The sequence below is a fragment of the Patiria miniata genome, unplaced genomic scaffold (genome assembly GCF_015706575.1).
Source record: "Patiria miniata isolate m_02_andy unplaced genomic scaffold, ASM1570657v1 HiC_scaffold_20, whole genome shotgun sequence".
Classification (NCBI taxonomy): domain Eukaryota; kingdom Metazoa; phylum Echinodermata; class Asteroidea; order Valvatida; family Asterinidae; genus Patiria; species Patiria miniata.
Window position 1 is genome coordinate 27,434,197 of NW_024037059.1, and position 18,771 is coordinate 27,452,967.

The 18,771-nt window shown below is 39.0% G+C and overlaps 1 protein-coding gene across 1 annotated transcript; it reads right to left on the reverse strand.

The window, feature by feature from the left end:
• Positions 1-562: 562 nt before the first annotated feature.
• Positions 563-15,124, reverse strand: LOC119727125 (golgin subfamily A member 4-like). The gene is made up of 23 exons (XM_038198987.1): positions 15,014-15,124; positions 13,413-13,943; positions 12,855-13,016; positions 12,008-12,169; positions 11,732-11,912; positions 11,345-11,571; positions 10,808-10,942; positions 10,232-10,369; positions 9,054-9,248; positions 7,986-8,129; positions 7,403-7,543; positions 7,047-7,197; positions 6,388-6,649; positions 5,759-6,014; positions 5,022-5,225; positions 4,491-4,670; positions 3,967-4,061; positions 3,413-3,487; positions 2,783-2,935; positions 2,264-2,365; positions 1,957-2,059; positions 1,383-1,528; positions 563-899 (listed from the first exon to the last, which is right to left on the reverse strand). Exons 2-23 carry the CDS (start codon positions 13,890-13,892, stop codon positions 662-664), a joined length of 3,930 nt encoding a protein of 1,309 aa, XP_038054915.1. The 5' UTR covers positions 13,893-13,943; positions 15,014-15,124; the 3' UTR covers positions 563-661.
• Between the last annotated feature and the right edge of the window lie 3,647 nt (positions 15,125-18,771).

Consider the following 18,771-nt stretch of genomic DNA (forward strand, 5'->3'; position numbering starts at 1 on the left):
CAAATTTTTACGAAATACCTTACTAGGATGTTGGTAAATGACAGTCTCAAGCATCTTGTAAAATTATGGCACCTGGTGTGAAGTCATTTTCAAGAAAATGGTATTTTTGTATACATTTCCAACGGTGGTCGGCCGACCAGTGTTGGAAAAACCTAACTATTTTTCAACTACTGCTCCAAATTTACCATTTTTTCAGTCCAAATTTTGTTTGCTATTGATTACATGTTCATGAACGGATGCAGGCCAACTAGACTGGTTCCCTTGCCTTACAATTTTTCATCATCTATAAATTGATCCATTTTATCTTTTGTGGAGTCAGGGAACCAGACTACTTGAACAATTTTGTTTTTCTTGGTTTTTCCAACCTTTTCGAACACAAAACTTCAAAAATGTCAGTGTAACAATATTTGATCTATAATACTAACCCCTCAAATAGTTCATATCTGAAAATTACAGCAAAAGCCAATGATGTACATTCCCTTTAAGCTCAAGATGATCACTTCATAAAAATTCTCTTAGAGGAACATAGACATTCCATGAAAGATGTGACCTCCGATGCTAGGCCTCTTTTTATAGTTTCACAGGATATTTTCTGACAACAGAGCCCTTTGGTGATCTAAGCTTCAGTTTGATTGTTTATTTGTTTGTTTTAATGTTCACTTCAAGATGAGTACTCATCGCTACTGGTTGCTATGGAGTCCGTGGATTTGGTCTCCCAGTAACCGTAACTAGGCTTTTTCTTTGGTGACGATGCCTTGCCGGTGTCAAACCATTCTGCGTTGCCGAAGAGCGGCGACTGTACAGTGGGGTAGTTGTCGGCCAAGTTCATAGACAGCGCCCTCACATGGGCTTTTGCAAGAGCTGCTTTGATATCATCTTTCCTTGGTTTAGCATGGGATCTGTATTTTCAGAGTTTGCAAGAGAGATGTCAGATTAAATTTCATTGCTCGTACTTCCTTGGCTGTATTGTCCACCTGGATATTACTTTAAAAAATCACATATTTGGATGTTTTTATAGGTATCTTGTGGTATCTAGTAGTAAGTGGTTGATACATTGGATTTAAAGATGACTGTTGACATTTTGCGGGAGATTTGAGGTTCACAAATATGTCATCTACAATATTAACAAAATTCTGTAAACTGCGGGACACAATTCTTCGGCAGACATGTTAGGTATGTTGGCAATTCTGCTCGCACTTTTTTTCTATGTAGTTTTCTTCTTGTATCAAAATCTAAAAGTAATAAAGTATTAGGCCAAAAAGTTATCAGGGATTCAGGAACATGAGCAATAAAAATCATTTACAATTTTGCTAAGGAAACTCTTCCATGCTTAGCAGATTTGTCCTTGTATCCTCTTGGCTATGGAGTCTTTATATTCTTACTTGCGTTTGAGCAATGCTCCTTTCTGCTTAGCTAGAAATGTTTGTAGTTTGTTCAGATCCTCTGTCAGTGATGCTATGGTGAGCTTGTCCACGGATCGCAGACCTTCCAACTTGGACACCTGAGCTTCAAGCTCTTGGATACATTCCTGTAAAATTGAGCATGAACAATTTTATGATTTTAAAGTGATGCATGTTTTTAAGTTATATTGTATGAAATTAAATCACCTTTTCTCGATAAAACAGAATATTAGTTTAATTTCCACCTATAAAGTTGCTACACCTTGCCAAGTTTTTATAGTAAAAAATAAACGGAAGGAGGACTTGGGCGTTTGTCTTCTACTGATGAACTAATTAATAGTCAACCTAGTCAATTTCCTCTAACATTATTTGAAGGAATCAGAATTTAATCATGATTTTTGTAAATAAAATATGTATGTAACATTTTCCAACATGCTTTTTATACAAACATATTGATAGTGTAATTTATCTGCATGAATAAGTAATGTATAAAGTACATGTACAACAATAAAAATTGTAAACATTTTTTTTTTTAATCAGAACTCTGAAATCTAACCTTTGACCTGTCTGCATTACTTTGGTTTTCTTTCTGTGGCGAGATCTCAATCTTGTTGATTATCTCCCGAGTGAGTTCTGCTTTGATGTGCTGCAGCTCAATCCTTACAAGTAAACAAGTAAACAAACAAGTAAACAAATGACTGATTTCCAACAGAAGATAATGATTTGGTTCAATTATTATTGGTTGGTTCTGCCATTTGCATTGAATAATTTCTTCCTAAATTAAAAAGGCGTTGTTTGTCCGTCCTGTGTTCACATGATCTGTGGATAATATAAAACTTTGGCCTTATTAGAAAGGCACTTACTTTGTGTTACATTCCATGGTGTTTTTCAGCTCTTCCATATTTTGCTTTTTGTCCTTCGCTGTCTTCCGTAGTCTCTGCAGCTCAGCTTCGTGACTCTCACAGCTAGATTGAGCAAGAAACAACCGTTTCAAAATAATTGCAATATACATCAGCAATCACTTGTACACTTCACACCAGAATGAAACTTAAATGGTTGTTGATTGATGAACAATATTCGTGTTTAACATTGTATAAATTGTAGATATAAAACAATGAGACGGTCCAAGCTCATTTTTCTTGGAGAAATTTTCTCAACTATCTGCCCACAAAAATGAAAGCAATTGTCAGTTCCTTCTGATTAACTGAAAAATCAAAAAGATTTGTGATTGAATAAGTAGGACTCTGGTTTCCAACTGATTGTTTATCACCATTTCAAATATCGTTTCTTCCATTTTGCCCTTTTTAAACCCCTTTAATCAATCAATTATCATGTAGAGTTAGTTTTCTATCGTCATTTGCCTATCTGAGCCATTGTCTGACCTCTTGTTGAGTTGGTCTTGGACGTTCTTCTCGACATCCAACTGTCCTTCCAACTGATGGATGACGCTCATCATTTCTTTCTCTTTCATCTCAGCCTTGTGGAGCACAAGGAGGGCCCGGTTGTATTCACATCGCTTCTTAGAAAATGCATTGCTGGATGAAGAAAATAACATTGCATTAGATAATGGTTGCTAGACGGAAACTGAAATGAAATGTGGTATGTTATAGTTTTAAAAATATTGACTGCCTCAAGCAGTGATAGTAGTTTCCAACTATTGACTGCTTTAAGGGGTGATAGTTCGCAACTATTGACTGCTTCAAGCAGTGATACTTTAAAAAATAGTTTGCAACTATTGACTGCTTCAAGCAGTGATAGTTTGCAACTACTGACTGCTTCAAGGGGTGATAGTTTACAAATATTGACTGCTTCAAGCAGTGATGGTTTTGAAATATTTCCAAATATTGACTGCTTCAAGGGGTGATATTTTACAAATACTGACTACATCAAGGGGTGATAGTTTACAAATATTAGCTGTTTGAGGTGGTGTATAGTAAAACTAGCCGCCTACAGGATCCCGCATCCTGAGTTTCTTGAGGCAAAGCAAGTTGAGTTGTAATACATGAACTTACTTGAGGAGATTTAGTTCTGCCTGTATTTTGCTGTTCTCTTTACAAACATCTTTGAGTTGCTCCTCTTGTTTTTCACTAAGAGAAGAAAATAAAAAGGTTAGTGATCAGGGAGCACTGTGAAGGACAAAATGTAAACAAAACAGCTTCATGTTTCACATTGTGAATTCAACATTTTCTAGTCGGTTTAATTGTTTAGATGGTGCTTCAGAAAGGTAGCAAGATAGTTTAACAAGCTCACTCAAAATCAGGAATACAGGGGAAAATTAAATACAGCACTTACAGAAAGTGATGGAATTTGCAAGTGCAGAGCTGTTCTCTTTACCACGTCTGGTAAAAACTATTTCAAAAGCGTGAGTTTAATTTCAAAAACCTGGTTCCGATTTTAACATTACAGTTAACATTTATGGAGTACTGGACACAATATTCAACAAATCAAATTAATATGTCTGTTAAAGTGTTTGGCTTGTGAAATATTTTAAAGAAAAAACTCAAAACACTCATTGCCACTCGACTGTAACCTTTTTTAACTTGTGGATGGCATATTTTGCACTTACCATGTTTTCTCGAGTTCAGATATTGTTTTCTCCGAGGATGACATCAGTTTGTTGTACTGGAGATCATGTTTGTGGATTGCAGATTGTAGTTCCAACTAAACTCAGAAGAAGTGGTAAAAATGAGATGCAGAAAATTTAGATTGGAAATCAATTTTTTCCAGTTTTAGAAAATACTTTGTACCAGTTTTTTAAGCGATTTTAGAAATATTTGAAAAGCAAAGAAATAAACTATTCAATCTAACTCGAAGCTTAACATCCTAATTTAAACCGTTCATTCATTAACACTATTTAAAAGCTTTAAATACTTTGACAATCAACCATTACAACTGATTTTTGTCTAGCTAAAACTAAAACACAACCAGCTTTGTCACTACATAAACTGTCTAAAATCAACCACTTAGGCTATCACTTGAGATCTAACAGGATATTTGCATAACTAAAACTTTTGACCAATCAGAAACAGTGTGTCATTCATGTATGTTTTATCAACTAATCAGATTTCAGTTAAGATACATAGTCCCTACCTGCAGTTCTTGAACCTGGCTAGTCAGCTCCACGATTTGATTCTTCTGACAACGTGCCGTGTCCCTCAGAGCATACACCTCAGTGGACAGGGTCGTGACCTTTAACCCTTCCTCCTTGACCTCTATCTTCATCGATGCCAAGCTCGTTGTTGCTTCAGTTAAACATTCTTGACACTCACTCTGTGATGAAATGAAAAGTAAATTTCATTCGCTAACCCTTCCTTTGTACTTCATGTATTCAAAATATTCGGTGAGTGGTTTTAACTGTTCAGCCTTGTAAAGATGCCGGATTGGGGAAATGAATAAATACAGACAAATTTATATAGTAGTAGTGGTAGTAGTAGACATGTTCAAGCCTTTCAGCAGGTGTTTTATGTGTTTTGAGGCCAATTTATGATGAACTTTCTTTGGTATTTTTCAGAAATATTTGCTGTTTGTGGTTCATTAAATCACTTTTTCAGTATGATTTCTGAGAAGACAAGAGGTTTCGAGGCACCACTATATGTCCTAGGATCTCTATCCATGCAATACCTTGATCTTTGTCTCTTCCTCCAATTGCTGTGTGAGGTTGTCTGCTTTGCAGAGCGCCCTCTGTAGCTGATCTTGGTCCAGTTTGCTCTGTTCTTCCAATGCGTTGCAGGTTTCGCGCAGTTTGTGCTTGTCCTGTATGAGATGCAGTTTGCTGTCCAAGGCTGCCTTCAACTGCTGCTGTATGTTGGCTAGATTCTTGGTTGCCTGATAAACGGCCACAATTATTATATTAATTTAATCTCATTTTTCATATTTAAAGTTAAGATACACAGCACTACATTTGGGGAGTGTGGCCAAGTGTTTAGGGTTCGTGACTCATGATCAGAGGGTCAGGGGTTCGAATCCAGCTACTGGTCATATGTTGTGTCCTTGGGCAAGCCACTGCACCCCACTTGCCTCTCTCCACCCAGGAGTATAAATGGTTACCGGCATTAGCTGGGGAGTAACCTGCGATGGACTGGCATCCCATCCAGGGGGAATAGAAATATTCTCAGTGGAACGCCATGGCACTGAAACCGGAGATAAAATACCAGCCTGATGGGCCACATTGGCTTGTGACAGACTTTACTACGACTTTACTCTTATAAAATACTTTTTTGTTGTGTGTATAATATGATTTTGTCATCAAAATATCAAAGCACAAGAGAAAATGACCCTAAAGCAAAGATTTGTAACTCAAAACACATCACACACACCAGGCAAGATCATCTCATGCATATTCATGATTAAGTTCTCACCTCTGTGAGCTTATTGGTCAGGACATCCCTCTCCTCTTCCAGACCCCTGAGGGTGCTCTCTGACCCCACCTTCTGCTTCTTCAGCTTCTTGGTGAGTGCAGTCTGCCCAGCGAGGGCGCTGTTCAGCTCCTCCTGTGTGGTGTCTAAATCCGCTTCTTGCTGTTGTCTCAGAGCTGTTAATTCTTGGAGGGTTGACTGGGATGTGGCTAAGTCAGATTGTAGTTGAGCAACGTGGGATTGCAACTGCTCACAACAACTACAGGAAATGAAATTAACACTCACTTTTCCAACAGCTTGATTTAAAAATTAACTGTGTTATTTTCCGTGCAAATATGTCAAGAAATATGTAAAATAACTCTTTCTGCAAACCTTTGATTCATATTAAAATAACTCTTAGCCGTTGTAAAATTTGATGAAGAATTTTGAAGTATGCGGTAAAATAGCTCAAGTATTCGTTAACCAAAACTGGTTGAGGATCATCAGTTGGTAAAATGCTGCAATGGCTGTTAAGAAATGTTTGATTTTTAAGTCCTTTCCAGTTCAAATTTTGTTTATTGTCTATTTTTCTAAAGAGCCCTATTTATTGTAGAGAGCCTCTTTGAAGATTTAGAAAAACATTCCATTGTCACCTTTTTGCTGTTCGCAGATCCGCCAATGTCTGATCGTACTCTTTCAGTTTTTCTTCCAAGCTTTTGATCTTTTCGTTCCGTTCATTCCATTCGCCGGTCACAGTCTCCAATCTCCTGGCCAGGTCTGAATTCAAGATGGCCTTCTCGGTCAGCTTGGCGTTGGCTTCAAGCTCCCGGGTTGCCATAGTAACGGAGGTCTGGCGCTCCAAGCCCTGCAATGCCTCGGACGTCTTTTTCAATTCCTCAGAAACCCTCACGTATTCTGATGAGATATATTTTGGAATTTGAATTAAGTGGTGAGGCAGATTTTAAAGGCTGGTGATTAAGATAACCACATTTCTATAAAAATGAATAAATTCCCATTGTGGTTCCGGCAGCAATATGAACTTACACCTATTCCAGATCGGCTTTAACAGAGTTGTGCCAAACCAATACGTATTTAGAGCAACTCAAGTCATCATGAAGACATTTTGGGTTTAGACAGGAAATCTTGATTTACTAATTTTACCATCAACTAGGCTCTGCAGTTATGACTGCAACAGTCAATCTTTCTGTCTAGTCACTCCTAGCTGTTTGAAGTGTTAAACTTAAATCTCAACTTCAGTATAATTAGTTCTATGTCTCTAGAACACAAGTTGTGAAACGGGTGTTACACTCACCCTCTCTGTATTTGTCTCGCTCTGATTGGATGACAGCCACCTGTCTCTGAGCCTCAGCACACTTCTGAATGGTCAGTTGGTAATCTCGCTGGAGCGTTGTCAGCTGGTGTTGCATCTGGGATACCTGCTCCTCTGACTTGTCAAACTTGACCTGGATCAAGAAATGATGAGAGAAACATACAGTGACATTACTTGTGAACGGAGCCCCCCCCCCCCCACTCCCTTCCCCCCCCCCCCACCAGTAATTGAGGCCCCCTATTTTTAAATCATGGCCATTCATCTACAGGGTTAGAGATCAGATGGTAAAGTACTGCAATGTCTGCCAAGAAATGTTGGCTTCATGTGTAAGGACTCACTTGTATGGTCTCTCTGGCTTGTTTCTCGTACTCCAGGGAAGTGGATGCTGCCACCAGCTGTCTCCTGAACTTCTCAGCTTCATGCTGGGATTGGCTCAGGTCAGAGGTCAAATGGCCTCGGACTTGGCTCACCTCCAACAACTGTAGGATGAGAATTGCAATCAAAGATGTGGTCTAGTCTTTAAACAAGTTTAATAGATGTTGCAAAACTATGTTGATTACCTAATTGACAGTTGGCAAATTTGTGTCACTGACCCGGTTCGCCTCTACCCCCTCCCCCCCCCACCCACACAACTACTCCCCCCCCCCACTCACCTCCCCCCCCCCCACACATTCAAATTGGTGTGGTGATTCTCGTGAAACCAATTAAAATTTGAAATGTAAGAAAAGTCGCAGTGTATCTCCATGGATTGAACAATAATTTAGCAGACTGTCTAGCAGACAAACGCAATGTTCACAATTGCAAAAGAAATGTATTTTTTTTTTATTTTTAGAATCTACACTACCTAAAGCTTATATTGACTCTTCCCCCCCCCCCCCCCCATATCACTTCATACCTTTGACAAAAAGAATCTCAGCTTACCGATTCAGTCATTTTCTGGACGCGTTCTTCCTGCGATCGTTTTTCTTCCTCCAGTTTTTGCTGGGCCATCTCCTGTTTCTTCTGTCCTTCTTGCAAAGCTTCACGCTCCTTGGATAGCTCCGTTCTCACATTCAAGCATGCTGACTGCAACGAGTACAACCATTCAAGAATCAATGACTTACTAGCTGCAAGTTTGATATATCTGTTCTGATGTAGAAGGTGTTTTTGCACAAATACAAGAAATTATGGATAAAACATTTTAAGTGTAATTGCAAATGAATATTGATTGATGTGATTGACTAGTTATTGGCTTGTGATTGACCTGTAATTGACTTGTGATTGGTTTGTGATTGGCATATGATTGCCTTATGTTTGACTTGTAATTGACTTGTGATTGTATTGTGATTGGTTTGTGATTGGCATATGATTGCCTTATGTTTGACTTGTAATTGACTTGTGATTGTATTGTGATTGACTTGTGATCGACTTGTGATGGACTTGTGACGGACTTGTGATTGACTTGTGACTGACTTGTAAATGACTTGTGATTGCTTTGTGATTGACTTGTGATTGACTTGTGATTGACTTGTGATGGACTTGTAATTGAATTGTGATTGAATTGTGATTTGACTTGTGATTGAATTGTGATTTGACTTGTAATTGACTTAATGTATTGACCTAACGTGTTAGAATAGCGTTAAAATCGCGTCAACCTAGCTTGTGAAATATTGCCCAATTACATGATATACAAATGGACGTAGAACGCGCAAAATCTGAGACAAACAAAACTTAGTGTACAAAAACTCCATAAGGGTGTCTAAGGGGCGTGGCTAACTCGCAAACGGCGATAGGTCAATTGTGATTGACTTGTGATTGAATTGTGATTGAGTTGTGATTGAATTGTGATTGAGTTGTGATTGAATTGTGATTGGCTTGTGATTGACTCGTGATTGCGTTATGATTGACTTGTGATTGATTTGTGATTTGACTTGCAATTGACTTGGGATTGACTTGTTACGTATTGACTACAACTCTTATGACTTAGTCTGGGACAAGATCAGAATCTACCTCATCACTAGCCAGCCTTGCATTCCTGAGTTGGTAGGATTTCTGTCGTTCAGTCTCCAGCTCCTCAGCGAGGGTCATATGCCTAGCAAACTGCTCACGAATCTCCTCCATTGCGTTGGTACTGATTGGCTGATCACAGTTTATGGATGGATCGTCATGAGAACAACCAGCATGCATACCATCTGTAGCATTGGTCTGTAAATAAATGAATATGAATAAGGGAATAAATGTGTGCTCCGGAGGTTTTTATCACTCGTTTAATACCGCTTAGAGTCTGGGTGCTGATAATTACCCGAGCCGGAGGCGAGGGTAATTATCAGCACCCAGACTCTAAGCGGTATTAAACAGAGTGATAAATACCGACCGAGCACATATTTATTCCCATTCATAAATACCTTATCCGTAAAAAAAATCAAATAATTCGTTCAAAAAATCCCGATTTTGTTCAACAAGTTCACTTCATGCTTTTTGAAACATCCCTCTAGCAAAATAATGGAGTGTTCAGCTGGCGAGTAAGATGTAAACAACCCTTTTATGGAGATTGACGCGCGCGTAGCATGTTCTGTGCGATGTCACGCAGAACGCACCTGGGGCGTTGCGTTTTGAATTTAGAACTATAAAATTCTGTCTCGCTTGTAGTATTGCGCATGCCTACGTGAGGATTGTGAACGTTCAACCAATGAAACGGTAAGAGGCACTGGATTTTTAGGAGTCCACATTTTATTGTGGCACTGTAAAAGTGTTTAAGACCAGCCAGCCATGTCTTTATCATCCGTTTAAGACCGGCCACGTGATGGGCTCTCGACCAATAGGAATAGCTAAACTGTCTGAGGTATTTATGAATACAGCTTATGAATACTACTTTGAATATATGCTGCGACCTCTTGTAGTGAAAAATCATATAATGAGAATATTAGTTTCTAACTGGGGAACCCACAGCTGCTGCATAAGTGTACTTTAAATTCTGAATTGGTCTCAAGATTCTTGGTCTCTGAGCACAGTGACATCTTCTGTGACCACTTAGCCAGAAATATTCTCCCAGCGAGATTATAAGGTACATGTATAGGCTCAGTGCAATGAATTACAGGTCTGGTTGGCAGGGGTAGTAATCGCCATTTAGGCATCATATTGCCAAATCTCTTAAAGTGGGCTCAGGCCAATGAGTGACTGATTCTCACCCCATTAGATGAGCTATTTTGTAGTTGTTCAAGTTCTGTTGTCTTAGAAGCAAGCTGAGAGGCAATGTCATGTTGTTGTTCCCATAATTCATTGCAGGTTGTCTTGGCAATTTTAAGCTGCTCCTCCAGCGAAATGACCTAGATTTAAAATAAAAAATGAGAGAGATTGTTTAGTCATATCAATTGTTACTTATGCGTTTCTCTCATAAGTCATGGGTTCTAAAAAAAATTGTATTCAAATTTTGAACCAGTTATATCAGGTTAGTTAATACAATAATTATTCTCTAAAAGTCAATCACAAATCCATCACAAGTCAAAGCACAAGTTAAATCACAAGTCAAATCACAAGTCAATTACAAGTCAAACGACAAATTTTAAAAAAAATCAGTCACACATGAGGTCACAAGTATTGGAACCGGGGATAAATAATTACGAAGTCGAAGCTAAGAGATGCCTTTGTCAATGTTCAGTGGAATAGCCTGTCACTTCACTTAACTGAACGACTTGAGATTGACTTGTGATGACTTCTGATATTCATTAGAAATTATTTTTTTAGCACAACTGAATTTCTCGGACCTTTTGCTGGCATTTGAGGTTCTCTTCATGCTCTTTGAGAGTTCTGTGAAGCTGCTCCGACAGTCGGCTGATGCGACCCTCTAGCTCACTGTGGATTTTCTGAGATGTTGCATTCTCTCTGTCGCACTCTGCCATCTGCACAGTTTGAAGGAACACATTTTTAGAAACTTGGGGTTCTTTGCTACAAGTGCAAAGCATGGTGTTAGATTCACTTTAATATTATAATTCTGTGGTCTATTGAGAAACTCCTCTTAATGGATATCTCATGTTAATAAACTAAAAGAGAAAACTTTATGAACCACAAATTTAATTTCAATCTTTTTGGTCCTCTGAATGTGTGCATTATGTTTTGAGACTTGTTTTTAAAATTAACCAGACAAGGAGTAAAGAAAAATGTTTTTAAATTGATGCTACTCATCCCATTTTCCTCTATGGTTTTGTGAGAAAATGGGAAAAAAAGGGAAAAAAAGACTGCCTCCTAGCTAAGTCCAGCCGTCCCCATCCCCTTCCAAATTGGTTCTGGCCCCAATCTCTCACCTTTGCTGTGAGTGCCTGGATCAACTGATCTTGTTTCCTCTCCTTAAGTCTCCCAGACTCTGCCTCCTCAGTCCTCCTCCGACACTCGTCTTCCACCTGACACAGAGTGTCCATCTTAGCTTCACATCGTTGTCTGGATTGCTCCAACTCTCGGCGTAGTTGGGACGTCATCATCTGCCAACGAGTGGCTTGCAAGTCCTGTGAGTGCAACTTGCTCTTCAGTTGCTCTGAAATTAGGGACGTAAAATTAAGAATATGGAAGATTCTTCCAGTATACATTCCCATTTGTCAATGTGAAACAAGTCAAGGCCATGTGTAAATAAAGCCTTGAATATACACAAAATATTCCATTCGAAGTTATTATAAATTGTTCATCAATTAGCATACCGAGCAAAGTGAAGCAAAGCTCGTCCCGCTCTGTCGCTCTGCCAGGGGTATCCTCTTGACCTATGACCTCCAGGTCAAAGGTCAGTGCCCCCTCCTCCATTGGCTTGCCGAGTAAACCTTGTAGGCCAGCTGTCAAACACTGGAGTTTGCCTCGCATCGACTGATACTGCTGGGATATTTCCTTTACGAAACAAAATCAATTCCAAATTTGATTTGTAATATTGTTGACATTCATTATGATGTGTAGCCAAGATACAAATGCATCGCGATGTTTACCTGGACTTGTTCCTGAGCAAGCTTCTTTGCCATGATAGCATCTTCCCTAGCAATGTAGAGATGGAGGAGTGCCCCCTCCAGTCCCTCCTGGCTTAGCCACGCCCCCTCTGGCCCACCTTCTTGCTCTATTTGATGTAGGATGTGTAGTAATAACTTGGAATTCTGCTAAATAAAAGGGGGAACACTTATTAAAACATTAAATCACCAAATTCATTGTAACTTTCAGAACCATAGAAGACTTGTGTAACAACTTTTCTTACATTAATAGGTCTTGTTCAAATGACGTCATTTCCTACAGACCATCCATGTACATCCGCATTTGTGCCTCAACTTGCATAACGCGCATCGGCTGCGTCGTATTTCGAACACATTTCGAGCAACAAGAACGCGTGTTTGGAACATTTTCAACTCTGCGCAATGCGCGCTTGATTGCATGAAATACGCAGTTGCACTTCTCCTACAGAAATGGCCGTCATTGAACGAGCCCTATATGCTTTTCTTTAAAAAAAAAAATATCAAGTGTCAAACAGAAAAATCTATTTGAATCTATCGCACACTATACTTTGTTTTCATTTTATAGATTATAATTAGGTCCCAAAACACAAAATTAAAGGCAGGAAAATTCATAAATTCACTAATCACTTCAAACAAATGGTGACACAATACTACACTATTTTTTGTGGACAGTATACATTTTTATGCTGTTTTATTTTGGACTTTTATATCAGCTTTTTTAATAGAAGGTAAGAATTCCTTAATAGTGTGCCATTGAGGCATACAGTGTGCGTATGGAAAGGCATTACTTTGTAGTTGAATTCAAATGAATTTGAATTATATTCACTCTGACCTTTTGACCTCGTAGCATTGGCTTGGTTCTCTCCATCTGCAATTGTCTAACCATCTTCCAGGCGGTATCAATCTCTTTGGCCGCCTCATCGTTGTCATTCATCTTCTGTGTCAGCTGTCTCTCAGTCATTTCCAGAGCTGCTCTCGTCTCTTCCAGCTCAGACTAATGAAGGCAACATCCCATAATTAAGTGAAATGGACCATTAAAGATTTGGCCATATTTTAAGCCTTTGGTGTGTCTACATTTCTCTCAATGCTTGTGACCAAGTTTGGGCTACCATATCCGACCCAAAGTCGCTATTTAATTAGCAATACATACTGTTTGATTGTCAGACAGGAACGGTCCATTTCATTCCGACATTGTGGACACTTACCGACCATTTTTCACTGAATATTTGTCTGAACAAAAACAGATATGATCTGTCAAAATTTGAACTGTAAGTGCATTCCAAGTACGGTACATGTGACACCTCAAGACAAATTGTGTTCATCCACTTAATTTATCAGAGCAGGCATTCAACATTACAGTCGTCCTGATTAAGATAACAGCTGTAGTTACCTGTAAATTGTTCAGAATTTCCAGCTGGTTTGATGAGGATACGCTGAGCTCCATACCAGATGATCCCTCACTTTTCTTGTCTTTCGTCCCTCCCTCGCATTGCACCTTGGAATCATCCTGATCAAACTGTCCTTGCATTGGACTCAGTTTGGCAGTGGAATCTTCCATTCCAAGGAGGGGGACGGTAGAGCCACTGGGTTGCGATGAAGGGACAAGGATATTGGGTAGATCCATCATCACGGCACCCCCGAAAGGCAAATCACCTAGAGAGTGCGATGAGCTGGATGCTTCCACCACCAAGGAGGTGTGGTCTGTGTCATCTCTTGGGGAGGAGGTCCCCGTGCAATACCAGTGCTCAAAGGTCGGGAGGTCGTCATCTCCATCGGTCGTTGTGGACGTCGAAGACGCCATGTCCTCGGAGCTACTGTTGTTCGTAGCAGCGCACAGCTTCACAATGCAGGGATCTCCGTGGTTACTCATTGTAGATTGTCCTCCTAGAACATCTTAATTGATGAAGAGTTTGTCTTGTACCTTTGAAAACACAACATTTCAAATACTGCGGAGATTAGGGTTAAAGAGCTAAAACATTAATTCACATTGTATACGTGATTAAAAGTCATTTCATTACTATACAGATATAGGCCTAAGTTAGGCACCCTAACTTAACTTAATTGAAATATAAATGATTCATAAAACGGACGATGCTGACTCAAACTTTCAATGTGTTTCTTCAACATGTAGGCTAGATAGATTGTTTGTAGGGCCTACTTTGGCTTTTAATCATGCCAGCATAGGCTTATTAGGCGAAGTAAAAAAAAAACATGTTTAGCGTCCCCGCCCGCTTCCTTTTTAGAGGCCGCCTCCTTTTTTTTTTCTTTTTTTCTTTTTTTTTTTTAACAAAAATTGATAAATTTTAACGATCTCTGCGCAGAAGAGATGTTCGGTTCTGCATAGTTACATCATTTTGGTCTCATTTTCTGTTGCATCTTGCCCATAAGAAGCCAATATGTCATTTCCTGAGTCCAAGTGGCGGCCATTTTGAAAAAAGCTGGTAACCATCTTGAAAAATAGCCGCGTTGTCTTGAAAAATGTGTCGGGCGGCCATTTTGAAAAGAAAAAAAAAAAAAAAAAAAAGGGCTTCCTCCTTCCTTTTTGTCAAAGAGGCAGGACGCTAAACATGTTTTTTTTTTTATTTTGCCTTATACGGGGGTGAAGTTGTCAGTCATATATTCTGACATGTCTGAAATTTTCTGTCTACCATAGTTTTTGAATAAATACACATGCTCGTATACACATTTTATACCGAAACTGAATATTATCTTCATCTTCGTTAAAGTTAAACGTTTGTCAGCAATACAAATCCAGTAAATCCAAGAGTCAAGATAGGCCTAGCTAGGCCTACATCGCGCTAGCCTAGGCGGGCAGGCCAAACTTTTAGTTTTACCTTGACTTGTTGCAAAACTGACATCCATTCTTGGCAAAATTTCAATTCATAAATGTTACGAAGCAAAACTATCCAGGTTCAAAAAATAATAACAATTTTATTCACACATTTAGCATATTATAGCAAAGTCAAATTTGGTCGAAATTAATCCATTTACCTTCCACGACGCTGTTTCTTACTCAGTTCGATTCAAATTTCCACGGGATCGATCCGATCCGACCAGCTGTACTGTGTAAACTTTATGAAGCGCCACCTTTTGTCAGTAGTTTGTTCACTTAGAAAACTTTTGACCAATCAGAACGTTTCATCGTATTCGCTTCATGAGGGCGCAGTTCTATCTTACGCGTTATGTGGACGGAGCTTCGCGCGATCTGAGTGCGATCAGTTTTTTTTATTCAAAACCCAATATTATTGTAATTGTTGAAAAGTGATGAAATTCAACTGGGAATGCGGATGTCTTTGCTGGATAATGATGGAAAGAATAGTGCCTTGCACCTATTCTCCTCTTTAAAAGTTTAAAATTAATATTATAAGGAATATCGGTTTCATGTTTCCTGATATTACAAAAGAAGCTACATCTGAAGCCCCCCCCCCCCATTTGAATCAAGACTGAAACATTCTTATGTCTAATTTTGTGTTTTGAATATGACTCTTTTCCCTGCAATATTGAGGGTAATTTGTGTCTGTTTTCCTTTGCAAGTTTTCGTTCATTCATGGATGTCGGAAAACGTCCATGTTTCATTGTATTAAATTTGTATTCATCAGCTGCATTTTGTGATCAATATATTAAAATGGACATAAATTGGGAGCAGAGTATGCAAATTACGTGATATTTTCACATTTACTAGTCAATAACATGTACTTTATTCCTATCATATTTTTTTTATGAAATGGAGAGAGCCACATATTTTATTTGAAATATTTTTTTCTAATTTGGTTAATTTCTTTATGACTCGTGCACCCTGTAGATGCAAACAAATAAAAGCATGGTTTCCATGACAGCAACCGGCGCAATTATAGCCATACTCATTATACAAATGGATTAGGAGATGAAAATAGTCTGAGTAACAAAACGTGAGGTATTAAGCTTGGGTCCTCTCTCAGTCTCCACGCGGTTACTATGGTAACAGACAGACGACGGTCGTATAACTTCCACTGATACTTATGCAATGACATGTCTACAAATTATGACGCTTACTACTGGCATCAAAATATCGACGCAATAATAACTGCCGTTATACTTTGTAGTCATAGAGGAAATTATCAATCATTCGACTCAGAACTGGTTCATTCCTGAAAGAAAATATGATGTTATCAAAAAGTTTGATCGTAATCCTGATTATTTGGTGTGTGACAAGCCAACTCCATGCTGCAACTAAAGAATGTGTGGCCTCCGTCAAAGGGGCGTGTCCTCCTGCTTGGAGCCAGTGGGATGGCAAATGCTACAAAAGAAGTACCACTGAAAAGTTCACATTTGCTGAGGCAAAACAGGAGTGCATCAAGATGGGCAGTGTCTTGGTCATGCCACAGTCTCAATAGGAAACTGAGTTCCTTCAGAGCCGCTTTAGTCCTCGGTTTTGGATTGACTGCAATGATCTTCAAAGGGAAGGTACGTGGGAAGTAAATTCGGTAGAGAACCCTCCTTGTTCACCTATTACAAGTATAGGCACCAGAACTTTGAGACATTGGAAAAAGTTGAAAGAGTTCATATTCCGTCGATGCATTTCACACAAAGATTTATATTCTACAATACTTTAGGTTCATGGAAGTGTCAGAATGGTCAGAGCATAACCTCTAGGAACTGGGCACATGGTCAACCAGATAATTCCAAGGCTTACAGCAACGCTGGAGAGGATTGTGCCGTCGTCTTGACAACCATGGGCCAATGGAATGACTTCCCCTGCAAACGGGAACAACCCGCAGTGTGCACGAAGCCTGCACCCAAACTACACCTTTGAAACTTACAGTGGAAAACCATCACCCAAATTACTGAGACTCTTTTAATTGGACTTTTATTTTTAAAAATTGTACAATTATCAACAATCACAAGGACCAAAATGATGTAAATAGGCCTATCTTGCAAGACGTTTGTACGTCAGTTTGAATGTATTACACATATTCTGCTCTGCATTCATCAGAAAAGCCTGCAGGGCACAGTTTAGTCTCTCTTGAAGAAAATCAACATCTTAAGTCAAAAGTTTATATCTTCAATAACCTGTCTTTTAGAAACAACCTAACAACAATGGCATATAGGAGCATTGACTTAATGTGAGTTACACTTCTCAGAAGAGATTGTTGTGCGTATTGATGTTTTGGTGTTGAATACAGTACAGAATCAGCAATTTATCTTCTTCACCTCGATGCACAAAATACTACTGTATCTTAAATAAATAAGGAAGAATTGTAAGTAAAGATTCTCGAACACAATGGTAGAATATATCTTATGCACCACCGAATACAATATTTTATTACGCTTATTTGTCTAATATGTATACGTATTGAGAAATTATTACTGTTCGTGTTTAGAGTTCTGCATTAATAACCATAATTACCACCGCGATACGTTGTAAACTTACATAAGCAATTCAAATCTTGCAACTGCAGGCACCGAATAAACCTTTGCACTGACTTTGAAAACGTTTTTAAAATCCTCCTTTGGGGGGGGGTGGATTTTGTTTTTGTTTTCTCGTTGCTGGAATAGGTCAATGGTGACAAATGTTGTCCAAAATATTACTATTTTAAGGGTAAACTTACAAAAATGACGAGATATAACAAAAGAAACCGCCACAACTTCGATTTGCTAAAATGTGTGTGCAGGAGTTTGTAGTGTAGTTCACGTGACTTCCACTTTAAAATCGCTAGCCATTACATAAAGAAAACGGTTAAGGTATAATTTAAATACTACAAATTCGCAACGTCTGCACTGTCTGACATGGTATATATTGGAGTCACTCAAGAAATCTGAACTCTTATAAATTTTGTCAACCGCTTAATTAGCTCCTCGAAGCAGAAATAACACATACAAAGAAAGAAGTTGTAATTGCGACAAAGTTTGAAGCAGGCTTCATACTGGTGAGTCCATCTTCATTAACTGATAAGCAACAAGTCTCATAAGATGAAATGTCTTGACTGATACAATACACTAAAGATTAGTTGCACGCCATCAAGTAAAGTGACATGGAAGGCTGAGCATCAAATTTCAACGATATAATGCCAACACGAATTAGATCACCTGCACTGTGAAATCACTATTGAAATCATTTCAGTTGGAAAAGCTGTCAATCACTGGATACGAAGTAAACAATGACTGGTCCAAAGACGGAGAATTTTGCAGCTTATTGCGGAAGCTTCATATAGCTGTATCAACTGAAATAATAACCTGTGGTAATATCTTGGCTGATATTGTTGCGTTTCGTCAGTGAACGTATTGCCCTGATACGCTTATTAAAAAGCCTCAACTTGAAGGGAAGGGTTAATAATAATATTGACAGTGTCTCTTGATGAGCGCAATAGGCTGTTGCAGTAGGGAGGTACAAAAATATAGCTGACATAGCCCAGGTTAGATGACGTCTTCATTGCATTACGTCGAGTGTACGGAGAAGTCCAACGTGGGTCATAGCCGAACTGATAACGTCTTCATTTCTACATCGTAGCACAAGAGAGGCAACATCAAAAATGATGTTGCCTAAACGTCTCATCGTTGGCTTGATAAGCCTTTGTCTTATGATCAGATGTGATGGTGGTAATGAGAGATGTGGGGCCTCCATTAGAGGGGCGTGTCCTCCTGCTTGGAGCCAGTGGGGTAACAAATGCTACAAAAAAGGCAGCGGGAAACTACCGTGGGCTCAGGCAAAACAGGAGTGCATCAAGATGGGAAGTGTCTTGGTCATGCCACAGTCTCAGGAGGAAACTTAC

What these genes read in the sequence shown, in the direction of transcription:
- LOC119727125 (XM_038198987.1), bottom strand. Translation starts at nt 13,892, where the DNA reads ATGAGTAACCACGGAGATCCCTGCATTGTGAAGCTGTGCGCTGCTACG. An exon ending in AAAATAGCTCATCTAATGGG is followed by an intron (nt 9,249 to 10,231) that starts GTGAGAATCAGT and finishes ATTTATTTACAG; the next exon opens with ACCAATGCTACAGATGGTAT. An exon ending in GATCTGCGAACAGCAAAAAG is followed by an intron (nt 6,015 to 6,387) that starts GTGACAATGGAA and finishes CATTTCCTGTAG; the next exon opens with TTGTTGTGAGCAGTTGCAAT.